This window comes from Lithobates pipiens, unplaced genomic scaffold (genome assembly GCF_037356315.1).
Source record: "Lithobates pipiens isolate NorthernLeopardFrog02 unplaced genomic scaffold, aLitPip1_a1.2 Scaffold_22, whole genome shotgun sequence".
Lineage (NCBI taxonomy): Eukaryota > Metazoa > Chordata > Amphibia > Anura > Ranidae > Lithobates > Lithobates pipiens.
This window is the reverse complement of record NW_027507784.1, coordinates 39340234-39357471: the sequence shown is the minus strand read 5'-3', so window position 1 is coordinate 39357471 and position 17238 is coordinate 39340234. Positions and strand designations below refer to the sequence as shown.

Sequence of the window (17238 nt, the reverse complement as noted above, 5' to 3'; positions counted from 1 at the left end):
GCAGAGTGCTGTGCGGCAGGTCCACTAATCACTACAGGAGAGTGCTGTGCGGCAAGTCAAGCTAACCCAGCAGAGTGTTCACAGCTCCAGAGGGGGCTCTGCCAGCTTCCATCATACGTCCATTGTTCTGCGCTCAGGCTTCCTCCACACTCAGAGCTTCAGAGTCCTCTGGAGGTAATCTGCGGGGACAGGTACCAGGGCGAAACACACACTTGCTGCTGAAAGAACTGGGGGGGAAGTCCGGGATGGGGATGACCAAACCTACCCGCTGATGAAGTCCAAGGGCCAAGGAAGTAGGGGGCAGTGGGAGGAGGAACGGGGGGCAGAGCAGGGAAGGGGGCCATACTGGAATGTACAGGCTGGGCAAATCTGTGAAAAAAAAAAAAAAGAGCAGACGGTCACATGACTGCGACTACAAACAGCGACAATGTGAAAAGCAGCAGAATGAAGCCTGTAGAGGACAGGGGGAACAAAGGGACAAGCAGAACCTGCTAAATATTCATTTGAAATGCATATACAAGATTTGGTTTAATGGCCATAAACTTAATTACTCTATTCAGCCAATCCAGGAAAAACTCTTTTTACAGTAATCAACACGAACAGCAAAAAAAAGACGTATACCCAAAGCTCTTTTGGCCCCACGACTCCTGTAGGTCACAGGAGTGCATTTCGTTCTGTGACCCGTATTCAGTATACTGTTGTCACTCACCCGGTCCAGACTCTAAAGGGATCCCAACTCTTATGTCAGGATTCACCTAGATTCCTGACCGGCAGCTGGCTCAGCCTTCTCAGTGAGCTGCTGGGAGCCTGAACCAGCCGCTGCCGTTCCCCTCCACAGCCCGGCGCTCCAGTGGGTGCTGGAGGGGGCAGAGTGGAGAGCCGGTGACTGACAAGCCACTGTCATGGCTCTCTGCACACTGAGTATTGAGTCATCAGCCATCTTTGATCCCTCAGTTCTCAGTCCTAGAGGCAGTGGGGGACAGATGCAGCATCCACCTATATGTATATATGTAGGGTGGCACAGTGGTGTAGTGGGTAGCATTCTTGCCTAGCAGCAAAAAAGGGTTGCTGGTTTAAAACCCAACGACAACACTACTTACCTGGAGTTTGCATGTTCTCCCTGTGCCTGCGTGGGTTTCCTCCGGGTACTACAGTTTCCTCCCACACTCCAAAGACATGCTGGTAGGTTAAATGACTTCTGCCTAAATTGACCTTAGTATATGAATGTGAGTTAGGGACCTTAGATTGTAAGCTCCTTGAGGGTAGGGACCAATGTGAGTGTACAATGTATATGTAAAGTGCTGCATAAATTGACAGCACTTATATAAGTACCTTGAATATTAATAATATTGTTTTTCAATCCCTCACTTCTCTTTTATGGGCTCAACATCTAATCAGGCAACACATTTTTAAAACATGATCTTAAAGTGGTTGTATAGTAATTTTTTTTACTTTTACCTATAGGTAAGCCTATAATAAGGCCTATTATAAGGCTTACCTGTAGGTAAAAATAATATCTCCTAAACCTGTACGGTTTAGGAGATATTCCCCTCGCAATGCGCCGCTGACTGCCGCGGCGCTTGCGCACAGGGGATTCTCGGCTGAAAGTCCGGCAGACCCTGGACCCTGCCAGAAAGAAATCTGCCGCGCGCATACACGGGAGTGACGATATCGCCGCTCCGGCCACTCACAAGAGACACACCGAGGGAACATGTCAGCTCCCTCGGTGTGGATCGGGCCAGATGTCGGGGCCTCGTTCTAAGGTAAGTATTTCATAATGAGCTAGTATGCGGTGCATACTAGCTCATTATGCCTTTTCCTTTGCAGGTCAAGAAAAAAAAACCTTCAGCGGGTTTACTCCGGCTTTAACATACGTTCTGTGCTTTATTACAGCACCATCTTGTGGTAAATATTATTAATGCAGGAATATAATTTGACTATTATTTCCAATAGATATTACAATTTCTCTTGAGTATTATGCCAGTGTGCAGATTTTTTTTCTCATTGGGTACAGGTATAAAACGTGTTGATTCTAGGTGAAAACATTTATGAATAAATATTCTCTCTCTCTTTTTTTTTTTTTTTTTTTTTACAACATAAAAAAATAAGCTCCAAAGATGCAGAGCACCCTGTGTAGCTGCTGGTTACCTGTGTCCCATCAGACAGGAGGAGGGAGTGTACGGTGTCAGGGCTAGCGGAGAGAACGCAGGGGGTGGCAGCCATGGCGTTCTCTGTGTCGGGGGCCCCCATTGTACAATCATGTCCGTCCTTTGTCCTCCGTCTTCTCTTTTCTCTGCGCTCTCATGTACAGTCTGATCTCTCCTGCATTCCGGATTTCTGTCCCCTCCCGGGCTTCTTTTCTTGCTGACTCTTGAAGTGTCTTTTCCAGGCGGCTGAGTCTCTGCTCTCTCTTCCTCAGTCTCCTCTACGTATTCTTGCTTTTCCTCCGCTTCCTCTGCACTCTCTTCTGAGAGCGCTTGTGACTCCTCCGTGTCGCCCCCAGCCGGGCTCAGTGGGACTTGTGCGCTCTCTTTTAAGCGCTTACATTCTGGAAGGACACGCAGGACACTTTGTTACACGTGAGGCTTAGCAAACAGGGCAGCAAGCAAACCGCAAACACAAAGATTGGAAATACGTGGTGATAAAAGTTGAGATCTAGACGGCATATAGACCAGTGGTCACCAACCCTGTCCTCAGGGCCCACTAACAGGCCAGGTTTTAAGTATTACCTTGGGGAGATGCAGACTAGAATACTGCAATCACTGAGCAGCAAATGAGATCACCTGTGATGTATTTCAGTTATCTTGCAAACCTGGCCTGTTAATGGGCCCTGAGGACAGGGTTGATGACCACTGATATAGACAGCAACTGCATACCTCCCAACTTTTTGAGATGGGAATGAGGGACACCTATCAGCAAAAGTATGCATGCATAGGACCCCCCTTAAAAGAGAATTGTACAATAAAAAATGATTGGTTAAACCCACAAGTGTTTTTTTTTTTACCACTACTACTTTTTTTTACCACTACTATTCCTTTATATTGGCAAACTTTTGAAGACCCAGTATTTTAGAAACATAAAAAAAGTTTATTATTTCATAAAACAGTATGACGGTCTAAGACAACACCATACACAAAGTAGTACATGATCTCCATATATAATATGAGAACAAAAGCACTTCTCCAAGGGTTGACGCATTTCGGGAAATTCAGGGTAAATTCCTTATTCAGGGACATGGAGGAGGTGATAGTTGGAGATGCTCTGGACTAAAGAAAACAAAGTCTAGACTTCTAGAATACAACAGGGCAAACATTGTGTTAAACATGGAAGCATCACAGCAGAAAAACACATGCACATACCAGTACTATATTCATGGAATCAAATGTTTGTTAAAAAGATAGTTGGCATGGCGCTGAATTAGCATTAGCATTCAGCGCTATCCCAACAATCTTTTTAACAAACATTCGATTCCATGCATATAGTACTGATATGTTCATGTGTTTTTTGTCTGTGATGCTTCCATGTTTAACACAATGTTTGCCCTGTTGTATTCTAGAGTTTGTTTTCTCTAGTCCAGAGTATCTCCAACTATCACCTCCCCCATGACCCTGAACAAGGGATTTACCCTGAATTTCTGAAATGCGACGGCCCATAAGAGAATTGATTTTGTTCTCATATTATATATGGAGATCATGTACTACTGTGTGTATGGTGTTGTCTCAGACCGTCATAGTGTTTTATGAAATAATAAACTTTTCTATGTTTCTAAAATACTGGGTCTTCAAAAGTTTGCCCTTAAAGTCCCACAGTACCGGGCCGGGGGTACTTATTTTCTTTACATACACAATATATTAGGGATGGTGGCAACAACAAATGGAGCTTTTTATTCTCTATAATGGTCCCCTCTCTATAATTAATTCCTTTATATTGGCTTTTGGAATTTGCAAATGCAGCAATTTTTTTATACAGCTATATGGATCAGACCAAAATGAGGGACAAATGAGGAGGAATGAGGGACAGAGGGACATTGCTCCAAATCCGGGACAGTCCCTCCAAATCCAGGACAGTCCCTCCAAATCCGGGACAGTTGGGAGCTATGCAACTGCACTGTGTCTACAGTTCTCCCTGCACAGGAGGCACACTCTAAAGCGGACCTGTCAACTGTTATATTGTTTCATGCTAAGTGCATGGAAGTCATGTGGCAGTATAACACTTCCAGGAATGTATTATCTCTAACCAGTGGCAGCTGATGCTGTATATTTGGGGGAGGGCACAAAAGACACCCAACATCGCCCCCCCCCCCCCCCCCCCGGTCGTGGTAAGTCGCTCAGTGTCAAAACCCAAGGCCTCTTGCACTTACCCCAGCTCTGGCTTCTACCTGCTTGGCGGCCTCACCCTCCTCCTTTCCTCAGCGGCCTATACGATCGCTTCTCCTCTCGGCCAATTGGGTCTTAATGATTCATGATTGGCTGGGAGGAGAATCAGGAAGACAATAGCGAATATTAATTCGCTAATGTCAAACAACTGGGTGGGCTCAGGACACAGTGCTCTGCACCGTGAGTCCATCCATTTTTTGAAGCCAATTAGAGCCTCGGGCTCTAATCATGAGCTTATTAAAAAAAAAAAATTAAATTCATGCGACAGCACCCCGCATGGAGATTATGGGTCGGGTGCATGGATTTGGGGGGGGGGGGCAGCGCCCCTATGCCCCCTAATGGACGGGCCACCACTGGTAGAAGGAAAGAAAATAGCATAATCTATGGCCTGCATAAACCTTTACTATCTAATCAGCTACAAAATACAAAGACATTGAGGTTGATTTACTAAAGGAAAATCCACTTTGCACTACTTGCAAGAAAAAAACAGCATTTTTGCTTGCACCTGATTGGATCAGCAGAGCTTCCCCTCATTGCAGATCTTCCCCTCAGATCTACAGTGACTGCTTTTCCAAGTGCACTTGTAGTGGAAAAGTGGATATATATGTATATATATATGTATATATATATATATATACACATACACGATCTGTGCTTCATTACAGCACCATCTTGTGGTAAATATTGGTAATGCATGAAAATGATTTTCAATAGACATATTGCAATCTGTTCTCTTGAATACAAAACCATGATGCAGAATGTTTGCCTGTACCGTCCAGGCCTGCCTTGCCATATATTCCTTACCTGAGTCTCTGTCATTTTTTTTCAGCCCACAGATCCTTTTTTTGGGTGTGTGGCTGAAAAAGAGAACAAGCCAAAATCGCTGCTTAAAAAGAGCGTGCAGTTTTTTTTTTTTTTTAATGATTTCTTTCAAGATATACATGCAAAAGAGACCAGATTATAAATTATATTCTCAATGCATATTATTATTTGAAAAAAAAATGTTATTCCTATGTACAATTTGTTCTAATATATGTAGGTGGCGGAAGACACGTTTGCTCACTACACACTCCTGCTTTGCAGCTCTACACAATGGTTGTGCTTTGCTGCTCCTTCTCCTTCCTAACTCACTTAAAACAATGCACACCCTTCCAATGTATCAGTTATTAAAAGAGAGACACAATAATTGCACTGAGAGAGAGCTTTGTTTAGTGGCTATTACACAAATTGCTATACTTCGAGTGTTACCTAACCCAGCACCCTGCATTCACTATATCTGGTCTCCTACAGTACACAGAACATGAAAATTATATTATTTTAGTGAATAATAGCCGCTAAATACCTTTTTCTCATCAGCAGTATACAGCAGTCTTGTGACTTCTATCAGTTTCTGGTTAAAGCTTGTAGGAGGAGTTTTTATTCTCCCCTGATTTTCCTATGAGGCTGCAGGACACCTGACCCTCTGTCTAGACAGTGCTGATTAGCCCTGTGCTGATCACATGCACCCTCCCAAGGAAAAAAAACAAAAAAAAAACTCTCTAGCAATACAAAATACCACAATGAGCATGTGCAGAGTGACTCCAAAGCAGTGGGTCATTATGGGGGTCCTTACCAATCCATGCGCCCGGTCCCTAATCTTCATGCAGGGCGCCGGAAGCATGGATTCCAATGTTTTTCTTTTTTTTTACTTTTGAAGCACATGATTAGAGCTGGAGGCTTTAGAAAGAAGGATGGGCTCAGGGTGAAGAGCTCACCCTGTTGTGTGTCATTAGCGAATTAATATTCACTAATGTCTTCCTGTTTCTCCTTCCAGCCAATCGGGATGCGGATCCTGAGACCCCCATTGACCCGGGAGTCCGAAGACCCCATTAGCCGGGAGGAGACGCGACGGCCGAAACACGGAGGGGGCGGAGGGGGAAAGCTGCAGCCGCCCTGGCCTGCATAGGGTAAGTGCAAGGCTGACGGGGGGCCTGGCAGGCCAGAGGGCAAGCGAGCAAGTCGGCAAATGGGGGGGGGGAGGTTAGTGTTGGACATGTGCGGTTTGTTTCGTTCCAAAAATTTTTGTTATTTAGAGTTTCGGATATATCCGAATACCCGAATTATGGTATAAACAAAGTTTTACCGAATGCCCCCGAATAACGAAATGAAATTCATCAGAATTTCCAAAATTCTAATTGAAATTTGAATCTAATTTTACATTCGAATTCAAACTGTAAACACATTTCTGAACTCAAACACTGTGTGTGTTATTAGAGTAACATTTGGAAATAATTGCTGATTTTGTTAAGGCCAAAAGGAGATTTAAAGAGTCATTGTAGCCATTTGATGAAGATTCGTCTTTTTCGTTTTGACCGATTCAAAATGTATCGATTTGGTCTCTTAAACCGAGAAAAAAACGGTGAGTTCAAAGAAGATTCAAAAAATGTCAAATACAAATTCCGACTACCAATTGAACGAATCAACCGAATTGAACTAAACGAAATGACTAGATTAACGAAAAGAAACAAAACTTTTTTTTTCCCGTCATACACACGCCTACTTAGTGTGGGGTGGTGGGCTGGAGCAATGGGGGTGTCTGTGGGCAGATCACTGGCCAATGGCTCCCGCTGCTGTTTCTGAGCCAATGAGGAGGGAAAGAGCTGAGAGAGCCACTGCTGTCATGGACATCGCTGGAGAAGATGGGTCTCGGGTAAGTATGCTTTTTATCTTCATACATAGAATGCATGAAGGCAGTGGCGGTATTTTTTTTATTTTTTTTGGGGGGGGTTGCTTCTCCCCTGTGCAGCACCCAGCCCCCCCCCCTTTGCTGGTCAGTCTGGCACTTACCCCATCGTGGCGGGTGTCAGGCAGCATGGTGCAGAGGCTCCGTGTCCTCACCTCCATGGCGGCTTCAGGCTCCTACCCTCCTCTTCCTAGGCATCCAATAGGATCGCATGTCCTTTCAGCCAATTCATGTGACCGATGTCAAAACCCTCTCCCTGATTGGCCAGGAGGAGGATCAGTGTTACAATAGCGAATATTGATTCACTGTTGTGACACACCTGGGTGGGATGTAAGCACACTGTCTGTGCCCCTATCCATGCGTCCAGCCCCCTAATCTACATGCAGGGTGCATGGGCGCCACCCCCTGCCCCTATCCATGCGCCCAGCCCCCTAATCTACATGCAGGGTGCATGGGCACCACCCCCTGCCCCTATCCATGCGTCCAGCTCCCTAATCTACATGCAGGGCACACGAGCGCCGCCCCCTCCCTGTCCATGTGTCCAGCCCCTTAATCTACAGGCAGGATGCACGGAAGCCCCCCCATCCATGCGTCCAGCCCCCTAATCTACATGCAGGGCACACGAGCGCCGCCCCCTCCCTGTCCATGCGTCCAGCCCCCTAATCTACAGGCAGGATGCACGGGAGCCCCCCGATCCATGCGTCCAGCCCCCTAATCTACGTGCAGGGCACACGAGCGCCACCCCTCCCTGTCCATGCGTCCAGCCCCCTAATCTACATGCAGGACACATGAATTTCAATGGGTTTTTTCTTTTTCTGCACATCTTGGGTTCAAAAAAGGGTGGGGGCACTGCACTCTGAGCCCACCCAGTTGTCTGACAATAGCAAAGTAATATCCGCTAATGTATTCCTCCTGGTCAATCCTGGCCAATCAGCAGGTACTGAGACTCCGATTGGCCTGGGAGTCCTAAGAACCCATTGGCCGGATTCCAGGACTCCTGATTGGTCGGGAGGAGACCACCGGGACTCGGGGAAAGAGACGTGCGATGGGCGAGTGAGAGAAGCGGCGCTTGATGGAGTGGGTAGTGGCGATCGATCGAGCGATGAGGGAGGGGGGTTTGGTGGTGGTGGTTGGAAGGATGGCTGGCTGAGTGGGGGCCACGGGCCGCCCCCTCCAGGAAATTTGAGCACCAGCCGCCACTGCTTGTGAGGAGTACTGAGGCCGGGTGCTGTGGTGGTTTTAGGCCACTCCCACCAACCATGATCTGCCTGCATTGCACAAAGAAGCACAGAGACCCAGTGATGACATCACAGTGATGAAAAATATGGTGTTTTTTTTTTGTTTTTGTTTTTTTACATTTATTAGTATGTATGAGGGGGAAGGCAAAATACATGCAGATTAAACTGCAGGTTTAAAGATAAAGAATGACCCCTATATCTTTCCCAAGAAACCCATGCTGCCCTTATAATGGAAGCTCAGCCAATGCACACACTGAGTGCCTGACACCTTCACACACATTGTGGGGGTCTATGTATAAGAAGCTTGCTAAAGGAATGCGACACACATCTGCACATATCTCCAAAGAAACCTGCCATATTCTGTCTATGGGTATAAATACCTACCGGTAGTATGATTATAAGCGCCACCCAGTGGCCATAAAACGCCATTTCTTTTTAAATGCCTTAATCAGTACTGGGGAACTAAAACCTGAATCCCCACACTGGTGTCTGGCAGTTAGATTATTATTATAGACACATTACAGAAAACAATAGAAGACCCGTTTACCTTTCTTGTTGATTCTTGAAGTATTTTATTCCTTTGGCGAACGGGTTCTCCTCGATCTTCAGCAGGGAGAGCTGTTGGAGAGAGAGTAGAGAGAGGAAGGTAAGGGGGAGGGGTCAGAATATAAGTGGGAGGGGTCTATGACAGAAGGAAGGACTAAGGACTTTTAATTGGAGTCAATAAAAAATAATATCCTATGATTATTTTATTTTGGGGCTTTGTGGGTGGAGCATGCTATGGGCCATCTTTGATAATGATTGGACCCTTGCCAAACATCTTCTTGGCCCCCCCCCCCGGACCCTTGCCAAACATCTTCTTGCCCCCCCCCCCCCCGAATCCACTTATCAACTATTTGCGGCCAGTGGGTGCTCAAGGGCCTCGCAAAAACATCTGGGCCGGGGGCAGTTGCCCCCTTTTGCCCTGTGTTAAAGATGGCCCTAATGCTATGGATAAAACCATAATCAACAAACTGCACTGTGCACGCATGCTTCGCCACATTTAGCGTGACGAAACGCGCGAGAGGCCAATGTAAAAACGGGGGAAATTTTAATTGGGGTCAATAAATAAATAATATCCTATGATTATTTTATTTTGGGGCATTGTGGGTGGAGCATGCTATGGAGGGCCATCTTTAATAATGATTGGACCCTTGCCAAATATTTTTTTGGGCCCCCCCCCCCTGAATCCACTTATCAACTATTTGTGGCCAGTGCGTGCTCAAGGGCCTCGCAAAAAAGTCTGGGCCCGGGGCAGCTGCCCCCTTTTGCCCTGTGTTAAAGATGTCCCTAATGCTATGGATAAAACCATAATCAACAAGCTGCACTGTGCACGCATGCTTCACTTCATTTAGCGTGACGAAACGCGCGAGAGGCCAATGTAAAAACGGTGGAAATTCAAAGTATTAAAGATCTTAGGCTTTACCAACAACTATGTGACAATTAGAAGTGGTCAAAACATGTTTCAATCCTTATCTAATCAGGCAGTGGCCTTGGACTAAACCGGATTTTGTTAGGTCTCGAGGAGATTGTCCAATCAGATTGTAAGGGGTGTGGTCAAATAGGTTTGGTGAGTTGGCCTGGTACAGATTGGTGGGAAGAAGAGGGGTGGTGGGGACTTCTCTTACCCTGGGGTTCTGGTAGCTGGTCACCGCAATGAAAGATGTCTCAGGGAAGGAGACGGAAGTTGCCGGCCGGGGTGGAGATCCGCCGTCGGAGGTTGGGATGACATAGAGGCGCAAGGAGTAGCGGTGCATGGACTGAAGAACCATCTGGGGGAGGGGGAGACACAAACATCACATGAGCCCAAAACGAGAGCTGAGCACTCTACCGCATCTCCATTATAAAGCCTAACGCTGGCCAGAGATGGATCGAAATTCGGTTGGGTCAGCAGGGACTGGCCAGATCTCGTTCCATCTATAGCCACTCCTGCTAGAGAGAAGTCGATCTAACGATCAATGATAAAGAAAACGAGGGTGGAAAAAATACTATTAGAAAACTCAAACAAGATGAGAAAAAAAAATACTCATACAAAATGAAGGAAAAACATGAAAAGAAAAAGAAAATATTCAAACCAAATAAGGAAAAATGCTAAAAAGATGAAACAAACAAAATAAAGAAATAAAATATAAAAAAAGATAAAATACTCAAGTAAAATAATGGAAAAAACATGAAAAAAACGATGAAATTATAAAAAAAATAAAAATATACTGACACAAAATGAAGGAAAAACATGAAAAAAAAAATAAGAAAATATTCAAACCAAATAAGGAAAAAGCTAAAACAAAGAAACAAAATAAAGAAATAAAATATAAAAAAGCTAAAATACTCAAGTAAAATAAGGTAAAAAAACATGAAAAAAAACTATAAAATTTAAAAAAATATACTGACACAAAATGAAGGAAAAACATGAAAAAAAAAAGAAAATATTCAAACCAAATAAGAAAAAAACGCTAAAAAGATGAAACAAACAAATAAAGAAATAAAATATATAAAAAGCTAAAATACTCAAGTAAAATAAGGGACAAAAAATGAAAAAAAAAATATAAAATTAAAAAAAATATACTGACACAAAATGAAGGAAAAACATGAAAAAAAAAAGAAAATATTCAAACCAAATAAGAAAAAAACGCTAAAAAGATGAAACAAACAAATAAAGAAATAAAATATAAAAAAGATAAAATACTGAAGTAAAATAAGGGAAAAAACATGAAAAAATTATATAATTAAAAAAAAAAAAATGAAAAAAATAACATATTCAAACTAAAAAAATAAAAATTAAAAGTGAAATAAACAAAATGAGGGAAAAAAACATAATAAAACCTCTAACAAAATGAACAAAAAAATAGTTTAAAAAATACTAGCATAAAAATGAAAAAATAATATTTGCAAATAAAATAAATAAATAAACTAAATGGGGGAGAAAAACATTTAAAAAAATAAAATACTTAAGAAAAATTTGGAAAAATAATAAATTAAACAATTTTTTTCATGTTTTTTTTTCTTAATTTTGTTGTTAAGCCAAACAAACAATAAAATATTCAAACAAAAGGAGGAAAAATATAAAACACCATAAAAATGCCAAACAAAATGAGGGGAAAAAATATTTTTAAAAAATATAAAATAAAAAAACATGAAAAAATAACATATTCAAACTCAAAAAAATGTAAATTAAAAAGTGAAATAAACAAACTGAGGAAAAAAAAAACTAATAAAATGAACAAAAAAATACTAACACAAAATTAAAAAAATAATATATGCCAATAAAAAAAATGTAAAAAAAGAAATAAACTAAATGGGAGGGAAAACATAAAAAAAAGATAAAATACCTAATAAAAATGACGGAAAATAATAAAAATAAACTATTATTTTTTCATGTTTTTTTTTTCTTCATTTTGTTTAAGTATTTTATTGCTCTTTTATGTTTATTTCCTCTTTTTTGTTTGGCTATTTTAAGCCAAACAAAAAGAGGTAATAAACATAAAAGAGCAATAAATTACTTAATCAAAATGAAGAAAAAAAAAACATGAAAAATTTAAATATTCAATCAAAATGAAGAAAAATATAAAACACAATAAAATATTCAAACAAAAGGAGGAAAAATATAAAACAACATAAAAATGTCAAACAAAATGAGGGGCAATAACATAAAAAAATGCTCAAATAAAATGAGGAACAAAAACATTAAAAAATGCTCAAATAAAATGAGGGAAAAAAATAGGTATAAAAACTCACAAAATGAGGGAAAAAAACCTGAAAAATCTATATATTACCAATATAAAACGGGGATAAAAAAACATAAAAACAAAATATTAAAACAAATTAGATTTTTTTTTTTAAATACACTAACAAAATAAGAAAAAAATATATAATGATAAAATTCTCAAAATGAGGGAAAACACCAGAAAAAAAATGAGGGAAGAAAAAAAAATGTACTCAAAGTGAGGAAATAAACACAAAACACTTCACAGAGTGGCATAGAAATAATTTTTAAGCTGTATTTGTTTTCCAAGCATTTTTCACCTAAGCATAAAATCTGGTGAAATTAGAGGCAAATTTTGCCAAAATTCCAGCAAGATTTTTGCAGCAAAATCAATTTCACTGAAACGTCTCCGCTCATCCTTACTTCTTACCTGCCCCCCCTGACTCAGGGTGTTGTTGGTCAGTCGGATCTTGTTGAAGCAGATGGGTCTCTCCATCCACCGGTGGCCAGGAGCCGGAGATTCTGGGTGAAGATAGAAGCGGGTTGGCGGTCCTGGTTCTGCTCGGCCGCTCCTGCTCCATACTCCATCCCTCCACTTGTAGCGGTTCTCACCCTCGGGCACGGCCTGGACACACAGGGAGTAGAGACGGTGCGGATCCAGGCCGGAAAGGGAAACCAAGAACTCTGGGAACATGCGCCTGGTGGAAAGAGGAGTGAGATCGATTCATCCGATGTCACTAACATATCCAAATACACTACAATGTTTTTATGTCCTTTTATATTATTCTTGTCAATGTCTACTAATGTTTTCAAAAACCTTCTCTATATCCCCTCTAGCCTGTGCCCCTCGCTCTATGGTAGCCCAGTCCCCCTCTCTCTGTGGTAGCCCTTTTCTTGGATGTAGTCCACATCCCTCTCCCAGTGGTAGCCTGTCCCCCTCTATTGGTGGTAGCTCGTCCCCTTTTCTTGGATGTAGTCCATCTCCTTCTCTAAGTGGTAGCCTGTCCCCCTCTCTCTTGGTGGTAGCTCGTCCCCCTCTCTTGGATGTAGTCCATCTCCCTCTCTTGCCAAGGTCTCCTTTGGCAGAAGTCCATTTCTCTCTCTTGGTGGTAGCTCACCCCCCTCTCTCTGTGGTAGCTTGCCCCCTCTCTTGGATGTAGTCCATCTCCCTCTCTCAGTGGTAGCCTGTCCCCATCTCTTGGGGGTAGCTCGTCTCCTTCTCTTGGATGTAGTCCATCTCCCTCTCTCAGTGGTAGCCTGCCCCCCTCTCTCTGTGGCAGCTCGTCCCCTTCTCTTGGTTGTAGTCCATCTCCCTCTCTCAGTGGTAGCCTGCCCCCCTCTGTTTGTGGTAGCTTATCCCCTTTTTTTGGATGTAGACCATCTCCTTCTCTCAGTGGTAGCCTGCCCCCCTCCTTGAGTAGTAGTATGTCTCCCTCCCTTAGCAGTAGCCTGTAGACCTCCCTTGGTAGAAGTCCATTTCCCTCTTTTGGTGATAGCCCGTTCCCCTCTCTTGGTAGTTGCTTGTTCCCCTTTCTTGGTTGTAGTCCATCGTCCTCTCTTTGTGCCAGCCCCCCCCCCCTCCCTGAGTAGTAGTATGCCCCCCTCCCTTAGCAGTAGCCTGTAGGCCTCCCTTGGCAGTAGCCCACTCCCCTCTCTTGGTGGTCAGTGATAGTCTGTCCCCTGCTCTCAGTGCTAGCCTCTCCCTTCTCTTGGTGGTAGCCTGTCCACTTCCCTTGGCAGTAGCCTGCCCCCCCTTTTTTTGGTGATAGTCCATACGCCTCTCTCTGTGATAGCATGGCCCCTTTCTTGGAGGGGGTCTGCCTATCTCATTTAGAGGTAGCCTGCCATCCCCCCCCATGGTGGTGACCTGCCTCCTTCCCATGGTAGTAGCTCACCTGCCATTTTTGGTGAGTATCATTTCTGTTCCCACAGAGTTGAACTTTTCCCACAGTTTCTTGTTCTCCAGCCGGGCACTAATCTGTAGAGAGGTAGGTGGTGGCAAGGCAGAAGAGCAATACTGAGGGGGCAAATAGTATCCGGACGATGGGGGGAGGTTTGTACCTAAATAGCAAAAAAATGTAAAAAGTTACATCACCATCTCTATGACTTGGGATCCTAAATAGTTCATGTACAAAGTGATAATGTCTGCCCCCCCCCCCCCCCCCACTGCAACCCAAAAGGGATCACTGTTACCCATCGCAATTACATTCCCTCATCACCTTCCCAAATTAGGCTGGAACATTGCTATGGGAAACAGGTCTGCTATGGTTTCACAAAAGACGCTAAATGATGGAAATTGGAGTAAGGAAATTCATCAATCACTTTTCCAGTTGAGCACTAAAGGTTTACATTAACATGCAATTATTCATTGACTGATCTAATTACAGAATAAGTATAAAGAAGGAAGGAAATAAGGAAGTGAAGGAAGGCAGGAAAGAAGATAGGAAGATCGGACATTCTTATTTAGAGTTCCATGGAATCCTAGGGTTCCTCCAGAGATTGCTAGGGCTGATTGACCTCCCATCTGATGGTGCCTGCATAATTCCCACTGACCATAAACGGAAGGGGGGGTGTACTTAATGACCCCCCAATTCATTTATTTAAGCAGGGGTTCCCTGAGACCAGAAAGTTATTTTAAATGTTCCTCTGGGGTAAAAAGGTTGAGAAAAGCTTTTCTAGATGAATAAATTAGATAGATAGATAGATAGATAGATAGATAGATAGATAGATAGATGATAGATAGATAGATAGTAGATAGATAGATAGATAGATAGATAGATAGATAGATAGATAGATAGATAGATAGATAGATAGATAGTAGATAGATAGATAGATAGATAGTAGATAGATAGATAGATAGATAGATAGATAGATAGATAGATAGATAGATAGATAGATAGATACTCACCCATATCCCGGCTGAGCGGGGCAGGTGTGGTCAGGCAGCAGCCTAGTGTCAGTGTGTTGTGCATGGTGTGGTCTAGCCCCGGGGGCAGAGGATGGATGTTATATACAGGGGGTGGGGTGACAATATACAGCTGGGAGGGGTGTACTCATCACTTTAAGGGAAAGAAAACAAAATACCACAAATTATGGTGTGAGAATCACCCAAACCATTTCACACCTAACAAGACTATGCTAACCCATCCCAACCAATCACTATTCACTCTACATGGGTAGACCCGTAAAAAGTCAATTATGACTCATCCCAATTAGTTATTTGACTTAATAATTTGCAATGTGAATATCTATCTATCTATCTATCTATCTATCTATCTATCTATCTATCTATCTATCTATCTATCTATCTATCTATATATATATATATATATATATATAGTTGGGGCATATCATGACATATAATGTATATATTATATTTGGGGCATATAATGACGTATAATAAATATATTAGAGTGAGGGCATTATATTATAGTGTGGTCATATAATGACATATAAAGAATATATTATAGTGAGGGCATTTAATGACATGCAATGAATATATTTTAGTGGGGGGGGGGGGGGTATACAATGACATATAATATATTATAGTGGTGGGGGTATATAATGAATATAATATAGTGGGGGGTATATAATGAATATATTATAGTGGGGGTATATAATGAAATGAATATATTATAGTGGGGGGGTAGATGATGACATATAGTGGGGGGGTATATAATGACATATAATTAATATATTATAGTGGGGGGGTATATAATGACATATAATGCATATATTATAGTGGGGGGTATATAATGACATATAATTAATATATTATAGTGGGGGGGTATATAATGACATATAATATATTATAGTGGGGGGGTATATCATGACATATAATGAATATATTATAGTGGGGGGTATATAATGAATATATTATAGTGGGGGGTATATAATGAATATATTATAGTGGGGGTATATAATGAAATGAATATATTATAGTGGGGGGGTAGATGATGACATATAGTGGGGGGGGTATATAATGACATATAATTAATATATTATAGTGGGGGGGGTATATAATGACATATAATGCATATATTATAGTGGGGGGTATATAATGACATATAATTAATATATTATAGTGGGGGGGTATATAATGACATATAATGCATATATTATAGTGGGGGTATATAATGACATATAATATATTATAGTGGGGGGGTATATCATGACATATAATGCATATATTATAGTGGGGGGTATATAATGAATATATTATAGTGGGGGGGTATATCATGACATGTAATGCATATATTATAGGGGGGGTATATAATGAATATAATATAGTGGGGGGTATATAATGAATATATTATAGTGGGGGTATATAATGAAATGAATATATTATAGTGGGGGGGGGGTAGATGATGACATATAGTGTGGGGGGGTATATAATGACATATAATTAATATATTATAGTGGGGGGGGTATGTAATGACATATAATGCATATATTATAGTGGGGGGTATATAATGACATATAATTAATATATTATAGTGGGGGGGTATATAATGACATATAATATATTATAGTGGGGGGTATATAATGAATATATTATAGTGGGGGGTATATAATGAATATATTATAGTGGGGGGGTATATAATGACATATAATGCATATATTGTAGTGGGGGGTAGATAATGAATATACTATAGTGGGGGGGGGGGGGGTATATAATAATGACATATAATGCATATATTATAGTGGTGGTTGGGTGCAGTGTCTTCTGTACACTGTCCATAGAATGATGTAGAATTAGCAGTGTATTATGACATATAGTGGGGGGTGGTATCTGTACACTGTCTATATGATGATGTAGAATTAGCAGTATATAATGACATATAATGAATATATTATAGTGGGGGGGGGGGGGGGTCTGTACACACTGTCCCTCTCTGTTTATATAGACTTAATCTCCTTCATTACACAATTATCACCTTGTTTCCTGCCCTCCCCCTCCTCTAATGTCTCTTAGTCCCTATAATGTCCCACAACATCTGCTGGGAGAGTTTGCCCCATACGCTGTACCCGACATAGATTGGACTTATTACGGTCGGATTAAATGTGGGACTTTATTGGACAAAAAAAAAATACCAATAACATTGATTTCCTGTTTCCAAATCCACTTTCAGCTGCTTTTTTTTTTTTTTTTTAGATGAA

The 17238-nt window shown here is 41.7% G+C and overlaps 1 protein-coding gene across 1 annotated transcript; it reads right to left on the bottom strand.

The window, feature by feature from the left end:
* Positions 1 to 2144: 2144 nt before the first annotated feature.
* Positions 2145 to 14139, bottom strand: LOC143925654 (T-box protein VegT-A-like). Its single transcript, XM_077450119.1, has 6 exons — positions 13974 to 14139; positions 12509 to 12776; positions 10004 to 10147; positions 8884 to 8954; positions 5181 to 5233; positions 2145 to 2548 (listed from the first exon to the last, which is right to left on the bottom strand). Exons 1-6 carry the CDS (start codon positions 13994 to 13996, stop codon positions 2145 to 2147), a joined length of 963 nt encoding a protein of 320 aa, XP_077306245.1. The 5' UTR covers positions 13997 to 14139.
* Positions 14140 to 17238: the final 3099 nt, after the last annotated feature.

Excerpts from the sequence above, each read along its gene's own strand:
- LOC143925654 (XM_077450119.1), bottom strand. The coding sequence starts at position 13,996 with ATGATACTCACCAAAAATGGCAG. Across the intron at positions 12,777-13,973 it reads ATACTCACCAAAAATGGCAG|GCGCATGTTCCCAGAGTTCT; the intron begins GTGAGCTACTAC and ends TCTTTCCACCAG. Across the intron at positions 10,148-12,508 it reads CCCTGAGTCAGGGGGGGCAG|ATGGTTCTTCAGTCCATGCA; the intron begins GTAAGAAGTAAG and ends CCCCTCCCCCAG.